The sequence below is a fragment of the Triturus cristatus genome, chromosome 11 (genome assembly GCF_964204655.1).
Source record: "Triturus cristatus chromosome 11, aTriCri1.1, whole genome shotgun sequence".
NCBI classification, from domain to species: domain Eukaryota; kingdom Metazoa; phylum Chordata; class Amphibia; order Caudata; family Salamandridae; genus Triturus; species Triturus cristatus.
The window spans coordinates 315,867,231-315,885,963 of NC_140594.1; the positions used below are offsets into that span (position 1 = coordinate 315,867,231).

At 40.8% G+C, this 18,733-nt stretch overlaps 1 protein-coding gene across 1 annotated transcript in view; it reads right to left on the bottom strand.

Moving 5' to 3' along the window:
* Nucleotides 1-17,268: 17,268 nt before the first annotated feature.
* Nucleotides 17,269-18,733, bottom strand: part of LOC146784115 (tyrosinase-like) — a 79,083-nt gene continuing 77,618 nt past the window's right edge. Inside the window, exon 5 of the mRNA XM_085632902.1 lies at nucleotides 17,269-17,467. Within this exon, the coding sequence (XP_085489028.1) occupies nucleotides 17,269-17,467 (199 nt within the window). The remainder of the gene's footprint in view (nucleotides 17,468-18,733) is intronic.

Here is an 18,733-nt window from a genome sequence, read left to right on the forward strand (position 1 = left end):
ACTATAATACCTTGCAAAGAATGAAAGAAAAATTATGGAATCTGAGCCAAGGACTTCAGAAGTAGAACAATGAATAAGTGACACACATGGTGTTCCTACCAAAGTTGATTATATGTCCAAAGGGATTGCTGTTTTGAAGAACCAAACTGAAGAGTTGTAAAATTGCTGTTGTCTTAATAATCGTTGAATATATATCTCAGAAGGGGCAAGAGGCTCTGATATGATTGCAGCCCTGAGGTCCACAATTTCTAAATTGGTAGGTTTGTCAGACAGTTGTATTCCAAATATTCCAAGAGCTTATCGAAGTGGACTTACATTTTCAAATCATTACAGAACTAAATAAATTACAGTTCTCTTCCTACAGTTTATAGATCTCATGGAAGTTCTTTTTTTTTTAAAAAAAGCTAACAAATGTGATGGTCTGGACAAAGAGCCTTCTTTTCCCAAGATGTTTCGAGATTTACAGCAAACAGTCAAAATACATTTTTAGATGAGCATCCTGCTTTAAGACAATGAATTCCCGATTTGGTCTCATACATCCCTGCTTCTTGAAAGTTACTTATAAAGGAAAGACTACCATTTTTGAGAATATAGATCAGTCAAAAGAATGTCTACATTTTCATAAAGGAGAATCCATGAATGTTGACAAAACCTAATCACTTTGAATTCTTTTATTCATAAAATCCTGAATCTATGTGTTTGATCTTGTCTGACATTGTTTGCATCTCAGGTCAAAGTTTGGCATTTCCTTTTTGTATTGATTCTTTTTTTTTCTTCTACAGCAGACTTGTGTTGTCTTGGCAAATTGATCCCGATCTCATCCATTGTACCTTCTTTTTGTGCATTTGTGTTCTCCTCAATGTTGTTGAATCCCTCTTGCCTCGTCCTATTTGGGGTAAGTCTATACCTTTTTAGACTTTTGATGATATTGTTGTCTTTTTTGTTGTCTTTATTTGTAATTTTTTATTTATAGTTTATCTTCATATCTCCTTCAACTTCTCCCTACTTGGTAATCTTTCAATATATTCTATTTTGTCTTCTGTCCCGGAAGGACGTTGGATTGTGGCGTTGAGCCAGTCTTCAATCTTGTGTTTTACCATCCCTTACTGGACTAGTGTTTATCATTCTAACTATATTAATATGGTTGAATTCTTTTTGACTTCATACCATCTACTTGTTAGCTATCTATTTTGGATCTAGTACAGAGTCCTACTTCTTTTTCTTTCCTTTTTCCTTGCATCTTCTTGCCTTGCACTACTACCTTATGCATCTTGTTCTTTTCCTTAGTATATATGTACCTGTTATGGCTTTGAAAATGCTGTTAAATTGGTATTATAGTCTATATTAGCTGATATTTATTGATATATTTATTGAAATTAAATATCTTCAATTTGTGTTATAGAACGTCAAGGGTATGCATAATCTAATTAATTGTCATCGAGTTTTAACACATTTAACCATGTTAAAATGTCATCTTGCCATGTTAAAAGATACTCATCTTCTAGATAAAGATGTCACTTTTATTAAGAAGAAATGGGATGGCCAAGTTTATCCACAAGAAAAAGGATTGGTGTGATTATCCTTTTAATTATTCTACTGTTGAGTATTTTAAATGTAGACACTAATAATGAAGTTAGATGGATATGCTTCGATATTAAGATTAACAAAGTTATATTCTTCATTTTTATTAACATATATGGTCCCAAATAGGGAAATAAGAGATTTTGGAAACATCTCTTAGGTAAATGAGTTCACACCAATCGTGTAGTGGGGGGGGGGGTTGTAATCAATTAATGGACCCTGTATTGTACAGATGTTCAAGCTTCAAATATGTTCCTAACAAAACACAATATTCTTTAAAGGATAAATCACATCTGGAGGTTTAGTAGATGTTTGGAGAGTATGTGATATAGACACTATGGAATATACTTTTTATTCACCAGCTCGCCCTACTGCAGCCCGAATATATTGTTGGACAAATACCTTAACCTGTCTTTGCTTGGTACCCAAAAAGGCTCTATTTGAATTTCTGACCATACCCCTTTTATAATTTATTTAGACACGCATTTTGATAAAAACCAATCCAACCATTGGTGTTTTAATAACTTTTTATTATGGGACAAAAAATTACCACATTTACCATTTTATTTTAAATTAGCTAACCTCAGGATTCCGAATGTAATTTTCTTTGGGATTCATTCAAACAGTGGCATGAGGATTGATTATTAATTATGTGGCTAATAAAAAAAGAAACGCGGAAGGAATCTATTTATTACAACTCATCCAACAATTAGAACATAAATATTTCTCCTCTAATTATAAGGATGATATTAACTCTCTTACTCAGGCTAAATAGAAATATATTCATACATCTATTGTGGATGTGAGCTCTGACCTTTTGAGACAATATTCAACATATTATGGTGGTAGAGTTACTTGGTAACTATCTTTAAAAAAAAAATTACAAGCAAATGTCTTTTAATCAAACGATCAAAAATTCCTATGGCAACAAATTTTATAACAATCCTGGCATTTTAAATTGCTCTAAAGAAATTCATACTACATTATACATTCCAGAAGATGGATTTAACAGGAAGGATTCCAATAACGTTTTAAATACAATCCCTAAAAACTCACTCATTGGAAAAGGATATTACAATTGCATACCTTTTTAACGCTATATATTTCCTCTCTAAATACAAAGCTCCAGGGCCAGCTGGATCCTCAGTTTCATTTTTTTCAACATTTTAGGCTAGTGGTACCTTTCCTTAGGCCATGTTATGCCTCATTCCCAAAAAAGACAAAGATATTTCATTGTGTAAGAATTGTGGGCTAATATTCCAGATTAATGCAGATTGTAATATTTTTGCATTCATATTAACTTTACCACATAAATAATAATATTCCAGATTTAATTGAATTAGAATAGGCAGGGTATGTTAAAGGATGATTATATTTCAGATAGCTCAAGAGCCCTACTAACCATTATATATGGATAATCTCAAATGGTTGATCCTATTGCATCGTTATCTCTTGATGCAAAGAAAACGTGTGACCATGTTTAAGGCTTACAAAGGGTTTCATAATGTTACGTTATATTAGCATTTTTTATTCTGCCCCTAAGACCTCCAGTTTCATTAATGGCATACAATCCTCTTACTTTTCACTCAAACGTGGAACCCTACAAGGATACCCTCTATCTTCTTTTTCCTTTGTTATCTTTAGAACCTTTTCCTGAAAAATTATATGGGTCTCTCACTTTCTTTGTATATAAGCACAAAGAAATGTAACCTCTCCGGTGCTCATGACGGAAAGGTTCCGTCATGAGCACCGGTGCTCCTGTGCTCATGGCGGAACCATTCCGTCATGAGGACAAGGGCAATAAATCCCTCTGCTGCAGACAGCAGAGGGATTTCCCTTTTTTTTTATTGGCCTCGGGAGGTTGGGGAAGAGCTTCCCCAACCTCCTGAGGCCAATTTACATTTTCATTGCAATGCCGATCATGCTCATGGCGCACTGTCGTCATTGCAATGAAAATGAAACTAAAACTTAGTTTCAGTTTCATTGTTTCGGTGCTCATGGGGCTATCTCAGCGCCACGAGCACCGAAACAGGTGGGAGAGGTATCGTTGGAAAGGGGAGAATCTCCCCTTTCCAATGGTACCTCTCCCTAGTGGATCCCTGCTTGGGGGCGATCCCCAAGCAGGGATCCACCCACTAGGCACCAGGGAGGAGGGAGCGGCCCCTTAGGCAATGGCCTTTGCTCCCCCCATGGTTTGTGGCCTAATTCAGTCTTTCTGTCCCCCCTGAGGGCAGATGGGGGCTGCAACCCCAATCCGCCTCCCTGGGGGGGCAGAAAGCCCACTAGAACCAGGGAATTGTTTTAGTATGTAAATTAGGGGGGCTGCCCAATATGGGCACGCCAGTGCCCCCACCCCCTTGCACAATTAGAGTCTTTCTGCCCCCTGAGGGGGCATATGGGGGTGGGAGCCCCCAATCTGCCTCCCTGGGGGGGGGGGGGGTTAGAAAGCCCACTAGATGCCAGGGTGTTGTTTTTTTTTTTACATTTAATTTAGGGGTGGAGCTGCCCAAGATGAGCATGCCAATGCCCCCACCCCTCCCCCCACAAAAGTCCAGTCTTTCTGCCCCCCCTGGGGGCAGAAAGCCCACTAGAAATCAGGGGTTTATTTTATTATGTTAATTAGGGGTGGGGGCTGCCCAATATGGGCATGCCAAAGCCCCTAACCCTCCTGCACCATAACAGTCTTTCTGTCCCGCCTGGGCGCAGATGGGAGCGGTAGCCCCCAAACTGTCCCCCCTGTGGGGGGGGCAGAAAGCCCACTAGACGCCAGGGTTTTTTTTTACGATTAATTTATGGGGCTGCCAAAGATGGGCATGCCAATGCCCCCACCCCTCCCCCCTATAAAATTCCAGTCTTTCTGCCCCCGTGGGGGCAGAAAGCACCCTAGACACCAGGGATAATTTTTTTATAGGCCTGGGGTGGGGGCTGCCCAGAATGGGCATGCAAATGCCCCCACCCTACCCCCCAAAGAAAACTAAAGACGTGCTGCCCCTCCTGGAGGAAGATGGGGGCAATAGCCCCTAATCTGCCCCCGGGGGGGGGCCAGAAAGCCCACTAAGCGCCAGGGATTTATTTACTTTTTCATATAGGTAGGGGTGGGGGTTGCCCAGAATGGGCATGTCAAGCCCCCACCCCCCCAAAAAATGATAGTCTTTCTGCCCACCCCAGAGGCAGATGGGGCAATAGCCCCTTATCTGCCTCCACGGGGTGGGACAGAAATCCCACTAGCCACCAGGGATTTTTTTGTTTCCAAAGTTCGGGGTGGGGGTTACCCAGAATGGGCATGCCAATGCCCCCACCCCCACAAAAAATATGCCACAGCCTTTCTGCCCCCCCCAGGAGGCAGATGGGGGCAGTAGCCCCTGATCTGCACTTTAGTAGGGATGGGGGCTTCCCAGAATGGGCATCCCAATGCCCCACCCCCCAACAGAATAGCCACAGTCTTTCTGCCCCCCTTGGGGGCATATCTGGGTAATAGCGCTCGGTTTCCCCCCCCCTCCCCAGGATGGCAGAAAGCCCTCTAGGCACTGAATTTTCTTCAGGATGTGCCTACCTGTGGATTTTGGGCTCTAGCGCAGCCGGCACATAGGGAAACCTTGCAAACCTGTACATTTTTGAAAACTAGACACCAAGGGGAATCCAGAATGGGGTGACTTGTGGGCCTCTCACCAGGTTCTGTTACCCAGAATCCCTTGCAATCCTCAAACTTTGTCAAAAAACCAACATTTTCTCACATTTTTGGGGTGGAAAGTTCTGGAATCTGCGTGGCTCCACAAAATTCCACCCACCCCGCATTCCCCAAAGTCTTCCGAGAAAAATGGTACCTCACTTGTGTGGCTGGGTCAAATACCCACGACAGGCAAGGGCCCAAAACCTAGTGAAGTGACATCAAAATTAGCTATCACAAACCAACCTGGTTTTCAAGGGGGGGTCGCATGAGTTTTTGGCCCCGGGCTCAGTGGCCATCAAGGGAAACCTACCAAACCCACACATTTCTGAAAACAAGACACCCGGGGGATTAAAGAGAGGTATGGCTTGCGTGGATCCCTCAACTTTTACTTACCCAGAATCCCCTGCAAACCTCAAATTTAGCTGAAAAAATCTTTTTTTCCACACATTTTTGTGTGGGAAAGTTGTGGCATCACTGGGCTGACACAAATTTCCTACCACCCAGCGTTCCCCCAGGTCTCCCGATAAAAATGGTGCCTCACCTGTGTGGGAGGCCCAAATACCCGTGACAGGCAAGGGCCCAAAACGTATTGAGGCGACATCAAATTTGCCTATCACAAAACAACCTGGTTTTGCAAGGAGGGGGTCACCTGGGTTTTTGGCCGGGTGCTCGGCGGCCACCTAGGGAAACCTACCAAACCCACACATTTCTGAAAACTAGACACCCGGGGGATTCCAGGGAGGTATGGCTTGCCTGGATCTCCCGTTTTCTTACCCAGAATCCCCTGCAACCCTCAAATTTAGCTGAAAAAATCACTTTTTCCTCAGCTTTTTGTGTGGGAAAGTTGTGGAATTACCGGGCTGATACAAATATCCTACCACCCAGTGTTCCCCCGGGTCTCCTGATAAAAATGGTGCCTCACTCGTGTGGGAGGCCCAAGTACCCGCGACAGGCAAGTTGGGGGATCTATGCAAGCCATACCTCCCTATAATCCCCCAGGTGTCTAGTTTTCAGAAATGTGTGAGTTTGGTAGGTTTCCCTAGCTGGCCGCCGAGCACGGGGCGCAAAACCAAGGTGACCCCCCTTGCATAACTAGGTCATTTTGTGATATTTTGTGATAGGCAATTTTGATGTTGCCTCAATGTGTTTTGGGCTCTTGCCTGTCGCGGGTACTTGGGCTTCCCGCACGAGTGAGGCCTTATTTTAATACATTTTGGCCCCAGCCTCTCGCAGGTACTTGGGCCTCCCACACGAGTGAGGCACGATTGTTATCGGGAGACCGGAGGGAACGCTGGGTGGTAGGAAATTTGGGTCAGCCCGGTGATGCCACAACTTTCACACACAAAAATGTTTGGAAAAAGTGATTTTTTTTCAGCTAAATTTGAGGTTTGCAGGGGATTCTGGGTAGGAAAAGGTTGGGGGATCCACGCAAGCCATAGCTCCCTGGAATACCCCAGGTGTCTAGTATTCAGGAATTTGTGGGTTTGGTAGGTTTCCCTAGCTGGCCACCAAGCACAGGGCCATAAACCCAGGTGACCCCCTTGCAAAACCAGGTCATTTTGTGATAGGCAATTTTGATGTTGCCTCAATACGTTTTGGGCCCTTGCCTGTCGCGGGTACTTGGGCTTCCAGCACAAGTGCAGCCCCATTTTTATCAGGAGACCTGGGGGAATGCTGGGTGGTAGGATATTTGTATCAGCCCAGTGATGCCACAACTTTCCCACACAAAAATGTGTCGAAAAAGTTATTTTTTTCAGCTAAATTTGAGGTTTTCAGGGGATTCTGGGTAAGAAAACGTGGGGGGATCCACGCAAGCCATACCTCCCTGGAATTCCCAGTGTGTCTAGTTTTCAAAAATGTATAGGTTTGCTAGGATTCCCTAGGTGCCGGCAGAGCTTGGGTTCACAAATTACAGCTAGGCAAAAAAAGGGTCAGTTTTCACTGTGAAAATGTGGTGTGTCCACGTTCGTTTTGGGCCGTTTCCTTTCGCAGGCACTAGGCCTACCCACACAAGTGAGGTGTCATTGTTCTCGAAAGACTTTGGGGGACGCGAGGTGTGTGGAATTTTGTGGATCCACGTAGATTCCAGAACTTTCCACCACAGAAATGTGTGGAAAATGTGTTTTTTCTGACAAATTGTGAGGTTCGCAAGGTATTCTGGGTAAAAGAACCTGGTGAGAGCCAATCAAGTCACCCCATCCTGGATTTCCCTATGTGTCTAGTGTTAAAAAATGTATAGGTTTGCTAGGTTTCCCTAGGTGCCGGCAGAGCTAGGGTTCAAAATCTACAGCTAGGCACTTTGCAAAAAAAAGGGTCAGTTTTCACTGTGAAAATGTGGTGTGTCCACGTTGCGTTTTGGGCCTTTTCCTGTCACGGGCACTAGGCCTACCCACACAAGTGAGGTACTATTTTTCTTGGAAGACTTTTGAGAATGCAGGGTGGGTGGAAGTTTGTGGATTCACACAGATTCCAGAACATTTCACCACAGAAATGTGAGGAAAATGTGTTTTTTCTGACAAATTGTGAGGTTAGGAAGGTATTCTGGGTAAAAGAACCCGATGAGAGCCAGTCAAGTCACCCCATCTTGGATTTCCCTGGGTGTGTAGTTTTAAAAATTGTATATATTTGCTAGGTTTGCCTAGGTGCAGGCAGAGCTAGGGTTCAAAATCTACAGCTAGGCATTTTGCAAAAAAAGGGTCAATTTTCACTGTGAAAATGTGGTGTGTCTACGTTGCGTTTTGGGCCGTTTCCTGTCACGGGCACTAGGCCTACCCACACAAGTGAGGTACCGTTTTTCTTGGAAGACTTTGGGGAACGCGGGGTGGGTGGAATTTTGTGAATCCACGCAGATTCCAGAACTTTCCACTACAGAAATGTGGGGAAAATGTGTTTTTTTGGACACATTTTAAGGTTTGCAAGGGATTCTGGGTAACAGAACCTGGTGAGAGCCACACAAGTCACCCCATCCTGGATTACCCTGGGTGTCTACTTTTGAAAAATGTATAGGTTTGCTAGGTTTCCCTTGGTGCCGGCAGAGCTAGGGTTCAAAATCTACAGCTAGGCACTTTGCGAAAAAAGGGTCAGTTTTTACTGTATAAATAAAGTGTGTCCACGTTGCGTTTTGGACCGTTTCCTGTCGCAGGAACTAGGCCTACCCACAGAAGTGAGGTACCATTTTTATCAGGAGACTTAGAGTAACATAGAATTGTAGAGCAACTGTTATTACCTATTGACTTTCAATGCATTTCTGCCTTCCGAATGAAAGACCATGTGTAAAAAAGAAGTCATTTTGAAAAATGACCTATAAGTCTCACGCTAGTATGGGTACTCACAATTTTGGAAATGTGAAAATATCTACTGTTTCTAAACTCTATATTGTGTTCCAATTTCAGAAATACATAGGTGTCTTTCATACTGATTTTTCCATGTATATATTTTCCCAATTAAATTGCTATATACCCGGAACATAATGAAAAACCATTGCAAGACGCTGCTCAGTTATTGGCTCTGGGTTCGTCGGGTTCTTGGTGAACCTATAAGTCCTATATATCCCCACAACCAGAAAGGTCTAGCGGATGTAATGGTAGATTGCTTTCAAACAGCTGTCACAGTTAGAAGAAGTTACAGGTGAAAACGTTGGCACAAATGGCTGATTTTTTCAACTAATTTTCAATTTTCCTCTATTTAACTGTTAGTTTCTATGAAGAAACCTTGAAGGATCTACACAAATGACCCCTTGCTGAATTCCGAATTTTGTCTACATTTCCAAAATGCATAGCTTTCCAGGATCCATTATTGCTTTCATACTCCTTTCTACCATTAACTGGAAGGAGGTTGAAAGCACAAAAAATAGCAAAAATAGGCTATGTCCCAGGAAAATGTCAAAACTGTAAATAAAAAAATTGGTTATCTGACAAAAGTCTGCTTGTCCCTGAAAGCTGGGAAAATGGTGATTTTAGCACCACAACCCCTTTGTTGATACCATTTGCGGGGAAAAAACAGACGCTTTCATCTGAAGCCCTTTTTTCTCATTTAAAAAAAAAGAAAAACAAATTACCTGTATTTTGGCTAATTTCTGGGTACCCTCCAGGGGAATCCACAAACCCTGGGTACCTTTAAAATTCCCATGATGTTGGAAAAAAAAGGACGCAAATTTGGCGTGGATACCTTATGTGGTTAAAAGGTTACAGGGGCCTAAGCGCGAACTACCCCAAATAGCCAAAAAAAGGCTTAGCACAGGGGGGAAAAGGCCTAGCAGCGAAGGGGTTAATGAAAATTCACAGCATGTGCTAATGATATATTAATGCAAATGGCTAATCCATCTTCCCCTATCTCTGATTTATTGAGATTGTTTCTTCTTATTCTATTATATCTGGCTACAAATAAAAAATCTGAAATAATGCCACTTAATAAATAATGTTTTAAAGAAATGTATGATAGGGGTTTTGCTTGGAGTGCAACTCAAATTAAATGGCTAGATATCCTCCATTCTAACACAATTACAGACAACATCTTGCTTAATTGTAATAAAGTTCAAAACAAAAAAAGTGAATTATCTGAAAAATGTTCCCTAGTTTTTTTTGTTGTTTTTTTTACCTGGTGGGCCTGAATAGAATTTATTAAACTGATAGTATTTCTCATTGTCAATTTTACTCTGTCCATGCTTCCTGGTAAACTCCCTACAATTATTTTAGATAGATTGACTCTCTTCTATCCAATGCTCTATGGAACCACAAAAACATGTATATCTCTAAAAGCTTACACTATCTAAACTAAGGGAGAAGTCAATGTTCCAAATTTTATGAACTGTCATCCTGCCTTTATGACAGACCTATACTTCATTGGCTGAGATTCACCTTCAAAATCACAGTATAGGGCAAAAATTAGGAACTATCCTTCAAGGATTTTATATATATGTCACCGAAACCCCCCAAAATCTCTTATCCTGGTATTAATTAATCTAGCCCTAATAGCGAAACACTTTTTTATACATGAGCTTTCTGCTTCAGAAATTGCTCTTTGCTTCCTGTTTGGTATAGTTCCAATGTTAAACATGCTCAACATATTTTAGATTAGAAAGATTGGGTATATAAAGTTGTTTTATATATTGGACAGTTGTTCTCAAACAAACATTTCATGTCCATCTGTGAACTGAAATCTAGATTTCACGTCCCTGATCGCTTTGAACTTAAATATGAACTTTTAATAAGAATTGTTAAGAATGTTACCAGATTCATTTCAAACATTATTTCTGAATAATACTGCTAATTCCCAAGCTTATAATTTTAATACTCAAATTACAGCATCTTATATATACAAACCGTTAATTGAAGTCAGAAGTTGTAGACTTATAGCTAAGGTTGACTTTGCACAGGGGGAAGTTTTCAGCAATATTTTATCTACCTCTATATGGTTCAAGATTTAGTCCAACAGCATGCAAACTTTATATTATTTTTATAATAGACTGTATTTAACTCCCTGTTCTTTTGATAAAATGAATATTAATAATAGTGAATGTTAGTCTGGCCATAACTATTATAGTGATGTTATACATATGTTTTTCAACTGTTCACAAATTACATTGTTTTGGCAACAAGTCTGGGGAAAATGTTTGGATGAATGTTAAGCTAAAATACAATTTGATGTAATGCATATCTACCTTAGGGGACTTTCATATATTTGGGCTTCAGATCATTTTACTGGGAAATTTGTAGAGCTCCTTATTACTATTGCTTTACAAGTGATAACTTCTAATTGAGAAGATAACAGTAACATTACCTTTCTAAAGTGGTGAAAGTTGGTTTGAGTTAACCATAGAATACACAATGCTATTTTATCATAAATATATATAGGTGGATAATAAAAGCACTAATTATGGTCGCCATTGACATCCTTTCTATCTAACAATTTTGCTAAACAAAATATTCCCACTGATGTGATAAAACCTCTCTAAATAATTTAATTAAATATTAAATTCCGAATGCTTGGTTGATTCTATCTTTGATATACAACACACAACAATTCTATAATCTTCTCTTTTTACTTATCTTTATGTGAAGCATTATATCTTCTTCTCTTCCTTCCTTCTTTTCTTTCTTTCTCTTCTTCCTTCATGATACAATATATATCATGCTCTTTTCTTTTTATTAACGTAGTAATTGCAAGTTTTACACCTCTTTTGATATATAGAATAAGGTTCTATTTTTCCTTTGATCTAATAAACTGAATAGTTATTGTGCAGTTCTACTATTTTGGGGAATTTTTACATTATTATTGACATCATGTAATTGCTACTTTTGTGTTATATTAATTGCAAATAAACCATCTTAAACCCAAAAAAATAATCTTGTTAGCTTTTAATCCAGTTCTATCCTTTATCCCCTTTCGTAAATCTGTGAGACTGGGATATAATTTAAGTTTACTTTGAGCAGGCACTAGAAATTGATTTTAGTACAATAAGCAGTCCATACAAACCAAGATATGAGACAATGTAGAATTCCAGGACCAGATATCTTACTTCCTGCATTTAACTGAAGTGTCCTGTAGACACAGCGTAAGGTAGGTACTGCAGCCTGCTCCTTGAACCATTTGGGTTTTACTCTGGGATATCTAGTAGTGTCCAAAAGTGCTACAGCAAGGATTTGTGCACATCTCTAGGGTATCTGGTAAAGCCTTGAGGTAACAAGCATTTGTGTCTGACTTAATGGAGCTTCTAATGAATTATACTTCTGAAGCTAGACCATCATTGTTTTGCACTTGCTATTTTACCCAATAGCATAATAAGAAAACGTTTTTAAAGCAAAGTGTAAATGTCCTAGTTGTAAAAGGAAAAACAATAATGAATGATCACATTTACAGTCCAACTCATACTTTCAATAGAATTAAATTGATAGTTTGGAATCCAAGGAGTTTCCTTTCTCTGTCTTTTGACAAGGAATGTGTAGTAACGAGGTTCAAGCAGGTTGATGTAGTTCAAAATGTTTATTTGTAGTTAGTTACATGTTCAGTAGATCAGCCCCACCAGGAGCAGCCAGCATGCTGCTCAGCCCAATCGCAACTGCGACTTCTCCTCACAGACTCCCAACATTCCTAAGTGCATCATCACTGCAACATCCCACTGGCTGAGCAGGTGGAGAAAATGGTATGACATTAACATGAATAGGATACTATGATACTACGTATCCCCCTTTCTTTGATAACAAAAGCAATTAAGATGGGAGAACCATAAATGAGGAAAGAAAAAGAGGAATACAGGAACGGCACAAACGATGCAAGGAAGTGAAAAAGAAGGAGGGAACAGAAAGAAAGGTGGGAGTAGAGAAAAGAGGAAGCGACAGATGAAAAAAAACAGATAAATATAACCCATCCTCCCTTCTATAAATAACAGAAAAGAGACGAAAGACCCAGCGAAAGAAAACGAGGAAAAGACAAAACATGAAAGCACCAATGACTACCCCTCAGACACACCTACTGGCCAGGCAGGCAAGTGAGAAAGCAAGGCATAGCACAACACAACAAACCACTGGACTATAACCAGACACACACACAGAGGAGTAGGAAGAGTAACCTCAAGCGGAAGGAAGAACAAATAAAAACGCACTACGATAAGAGAAAGACAGAGGACAAAAGACTGACAACAAGGATAAAGTCCAGAATCCACAGATGACCAGAATAAAAGATGTCATCCAAACTAAATGCAACTTCGCCAGAGTAGAAACACTGCATACCTGAAGGAAGGAAAAATATTGGCAAGCAATAATAAATAAATAGCAAGCAATAGAGCCAAGCACAAAGAGAGAGCAGTTGTGGATCAAAGAGCTGCTGCTGCAGCCTCCCGACAGTCGCCAGTAGCAGAGCCTTGGACTAAATATGAGTTGTGGCCCACCAGCACAAGGCATGCCAGAGGTGCAGTGAGCTGGCAGGCACAGAATACTCATTTGTGGGCATGGAAAAATAGCTAAGTCCTGCAAGAGGAGCATTCTGGTTTGCTGGCCTGCTTCAAACATTCTACTCTGGGTACTAATAAAGTTTGCAATGCCCCCAGGAATGAGTTCTAGGATTCCTGAAAGCATTTTCTCACAAATCATGTGCTAAAGACAGTTAGCAAGAGTGCCTTCAATACATACAGCAGGTGGCAAAAACAAAGTAAATAATATTACATCCAAGAAACCACAATGGGCATTGCCAGGTGAGGGGACAGCAGTGGCGTCTCCTCTGCCAGGGCTTCAGGGTGTAGCTTTGTCACTGGTGGTGCACCACTCAATCTCCTGATCCTCAGCACACACTGTACAAATTATTTATCTTAGCAGTGTTCTTGAAAACATAACTTTTGTGTTTTCATGAACAATGCAAGTCTGCTGTTCGGCCTTCTCAGCCTTGTTTCCAGGCTCTTGATGACAGGAGGAGAAACGGAGACTGAGCAATTATCCATCTACAGAGTGTTGTTTAAAAACACAGTGCTTTGTCTGTAGATAGATGTCTGGATTGCGCATCTGAGGGGTGCAGTTCAACTGCAATCTCTTCACACAGTCCCAGTCCATTTTATACAGCAGACACACTGCACATGCTTTAGACAGCACAATATATCTGGTAAAATGTGGCTGCCAGGGTGCACATTCGTACATCACTGTAGCTAATTAAGAGCCACATAGTGCAACAGGGTCAGAATCCCAAGCACTGTGCAGGCGTATCATAGTGCTGTGCTTCTAGTCCTAACAAGAAGCTGGGAGAGGGCTTGAGGTGTTTCTTCCACTTTATAATCCTGGACCTGATGCTTTGTCTGGCTTCTTGTTCGGATTCTGAAGTCCAGTAATACATTCTTGTCCTGCTGCTACCATTGAGCCTTGGAGTTGCCAGCAAAAGAAGAAAGGTAAGTAAAAAAATATAATGTAGTGTTGTTTCTATGTGCATGAGTGAATAAATGTGTATTTGAGAGTGATTGAGAAAGCATAAATTTGAGTGAGAGTGCATGTTGGTTTAGTGTGTTTGATAGGGTCAAAGAGAGTAAACATTTTTGAGAATCAATGAGTGAGTGAAAGTGACGGAGAGGGAGTGAGAAAAGGAGTGAGTTAGAATGAGTAATAAGGATATTGTGAGAGAGGCTGGTATTGTGTCAGAGGTGCAGCTGGCAATGGTGCAGCAGATGCAGTAACACCAGTGACCCGAGGAGCCTACCAAAACCTATTTATAAAGTAGGGCGCCTGTACACCAGGATTTCAAATCTGAGCCCTTTGAGGTGGAGGGGCGTCTAGTTGGGGTAAGCAAACTATAAGAAAATGCTGCCTCTGACACACTGGAGGTAATTTCAACATGTCAGTCATCCATGGAATATGTGCAGTATCAATGGCAAAATTCTGGTACTATGTATGTAATTCTTGGCATAGGGTGGTACTATGACAAAATTCTGGCACTGGAACACTTTGCGGTAATTCTTAACATTTAGGGGTCACTCAAAGCAATCAGAGGAACTTATGGCAAGTATTACGTCATATGAGTAAAGCCTGGCGGGAACTTGTTGAACTATAATGAAATACAGAAATAGAAAAATGTATAAAACCATGGATCACTTTAGATTCCTTTTGGAATTATTTGGACTCAAATAAATGGACAAATGTGTTTGAACTTAAATGAACAGTTACAGACATTATTGCTGTGCATCCCGTTGTCTTGGGTCTTAAGTATTACGCCTTACCACTTTCAGAGATCACCAGCTGCAACTGGGACCCAGCAAGCCTTCCCTTTCAGTCTGCACTGGAACCATGATCAGCTCCACAAGCATGCTACCATGATGCACCACAAGCATGACTCTGAGATTTCAGCCACCTCTAGTGTGGTTATTTCCATCAGATAGGACTACCACAGTGGGATGCATCTTCCACTTCTAAGATATCTTATAAGATGCCCACTTTTCTAGACCATTGCAAATTTCAGTTGAAAATACACCTGGCATTGCCACCTGCAACTCTGTGGATGTATCCTGGCATGTTTGAGTCAATGCCTTCTTCGTCTAACACATTGCCACCATTTTCTCGAGGGGCTCGGCCTCCACCATTGCTCACTGTGGGATTGTGAAATCAGTGACTTCGCATAGTAGACCACTTCAGTCTCCTCAACCCAAAACTATTCATATGTTTTAATGTGCTAATATGTGAACATAACTAAAAAGTTGCCTTTTAACACAATATGCTTTCTGAATAAAAAAGTGAATTTTTGCACATCCAAAATTGTTAAAGGAAGAAAAACTAAAATAAAATTTCCTCGTTCAGTAGTGACAACCACCTATGTTACAGTTTGGAGAAAACTGAAAAAATATATGGGCTGCTATTTACTCAGGCCTGTTTGCTGTCCTGTTAGCAGAAGTGTATAACAGTGTCCCTCTTTATGGTGGGTGGAACGAACCTCATATTAAAATGCTCAGCAACTGATAAGAAAATTAAAATTTGTTTCAACCATTTGCTCCCTTATACTCAATGTTGGAACAAAAAGGCCTCTAAAGTAGGGTTGGTAAATGATTTTATGTCACCAGGACACAACTGTTATAATTATGGATTTTCCTTTTTTACAAATCACTGTCTTTTCATAAAATTTATACAATAGATACAATTGAATTGAGCTGAGACTACTACTACTCCGAATACTTCGATCTGTTGAACGAAAGCCCTCAACTGGAAAAGAGGTGCATGCGTCAATAAGTCATCTAGTAACCCTACTCTAATGATATTACAATATACAACAAGGAACAGCCACCAATACTTGTTCTATATAACTTTTTTTGACTTGGGGCCTGATTTAGATCTTTGCGGACAGGTTACTCCATCACAACAGTGACGGAAATCCCATCCGCCAAAATATAAATCCCATAGGATGTCATGGGATTTATATTTCAGCGGATGGGATATCTGTCACCGTTGTGACAGAGTAACCAGTCTGCAAAGATCTAAATTAGGCCCTTAGAGAAGGATTAAATGCTCAGTTCCTCAATTTTGCAACAAACTACATTTATAAGTTACAATATCTAAAGTAACACAAATATTTGACTTTTATGCATAGTGATTTGCAATTTAGGCTTCACACACAACTGTCTAATCATTGCATCTCATAAATTTCAAACATTCTTGAAAGTGCAAAGCTGTAGATGGTATAATGGGGTAGTAAGTTAACCCGATTGCCTGCTATTTCTATATTCAATCAATCAAGCATATATTTAGTGAAATAGTTATTCTATAATAGCCACACAGCATATGATAATTGGGCTCCAAGGCTTAAGCAAAGGGCTTGAATCTTTGAACAAGAGTAATCTAGTGGAGTCAGGTGTGGTCTTATCCTTACTTATGGCGAGAACTGACCATTTGGGCATTCAGGCATTTACCTGTAAATTGCAATTTAAGAGCTTAAAGAGACCATCCACGCCAAATTGCTTATCCAATGCATCTAAAAAATGGGCTGTAATATGCATTGTTTGGGCCGATTCTTTTTTCTAACATTGTCTGTAGGGGAGAGCCCACTAAACTGAGATGTTTGCTTGCTACATTTGCTTGCCCAGTGTAATGTTGGGCTGTATTTGGTTTCCTGTTGGATCATCTCCTTTCCCCAGTAGAGGCTGGTAGATAAGGAGGTGCTAAAATCATGATGTTAATATTAGATGATTGTGAGACTGGAGGCAGGATACAGTGTGCAATCAGCATTAGCTCCAGCTTTAATGCCACTGAAAGGCTCACTGCAATGTGGAATCAACCAAAGGAACTCTGGAAAAACGTTTTAATGTCAACACTCATCAAAGTTCTCCAACTATTGAGTAAGAACCAAAATTATCTGTCTAAACATATAAGAGTGGGTAGGGGTTAGATAACAGTGAGACTCTAAAAGGTCTATGAACACTTGAATCTTGGCATGATGTGCTAAGGCTTAATATTATCACATGGTTACTGGCTTAAGGTACAGTGCTAAGCACAGAACAGAAAGAGAATGCAGAGGTGTGGCACATACACCAACGTCATGCTCAGTAATACCCCAGTAGCTTAATCTACATCAACACGACATCCAGAATATGGTATGTAGGTGTATCTAAAATTTGATGATGGCTTCAGCAGATCGCTGTTTTTCACAGTTGGAAGGAAGGGAACCATGAAGCAATTGGGATCTTGCCCAGTTGGGCACTCCTCCGGTGGGTAATCGTCAGGCGTGGCTCGGTTATTTCTGATCCATTTTTCAAATACCCTGGAAGGCAAAAATATGTACAACGCATCAAAAATAAAGTAGATGTATAATAGTTTTGTTTGCCTGTATTTTATGGACATTTGAGTGTAGAAAGATCCATTGCCAGCATCTATTTACCAAAAATGCTCAAGTGAAGAATCACCTTTTCCTGCACACTCACCAATTTTGGGGATGTTCCCTTACCTTCTCATACCTACCCCAGAAATTGATTTAATCCTACCCTTAACAGTTCTACATCTCCAACTTATTTGTAGTGGAAATGGGTCATTGAGAAATGTTTGACAACTTAGCAACATCCTAATCCACATAATCAACACCTCCATCAAATCCGTCACTTTCCCAGAAGACTGGAAACATGATGCGGTCAACACTTGCCTCAAAAAACCTTTGTCCGTCCCTAGCTAGCTGAGCAACTTCTTACCCATCTCTCTGCTCCTATTCCCAGTCAAAGTGATAGAAGAGGTCATCAATAAATAAGTCACCAACCCCCTCCATGACCTACTTGACCACATCCAACCAGCCTTCAGGAGTAACCACAGCACTCATTGTGGCCACTGATGGCATCCGCACAATACTGGGCCATGGAGAAACAGCAGCCCTCATCCTACTTGACCTCTCTGCTGTCTTCGATACACTCTCCCACCACACCCTGGGCAGAAGTCTGCATGACAAAGACACACACACACACACACACACCCACACCCACACACACCCACACCACCCCCCTCTCGCCACCCCCGGCTGTGAGTAATTCTAGCATCTCTTACATTACTTTGTTGTAGACCGCTTTCTGAGTGTAACAGCTGTACTCTCATTCAGGCCTCATGATCACTGGGCCTTAGGAATGAAGTTGTTCCTGATGGTTATGTTTAACAAAAACAGTCTGTGTTTGCTTTTGTTCCGATCTAGAACGGACCTCCTATGACCAAGCTGGGCAGTTTTTATTGAAACTGGGCCAAGGCTGATTTCCATATGGTTGGCATTTGTCTTGATTTGCATAGTGTGCAAATACTATAGACTGGAATGCAGCAGCCAGGGATAATAGTTGTTACCCATACGCTGGTCTTTATAACCCATGGTTCTACCACTGTATTCCTAAATTTGTGTTGTAAACTCTGCCATCGAAGTTTTCACAGATGTTCCTATGAATACAAGTTGGAATAAAATATGTAGTAGCCCCACTTCCTCCATCGAATCTTCTATTTGACTTGGTGGGAGTACAGAAGTAAGAAGGGCTTTTATGCAAGGAAGATTGAATGACGCTAG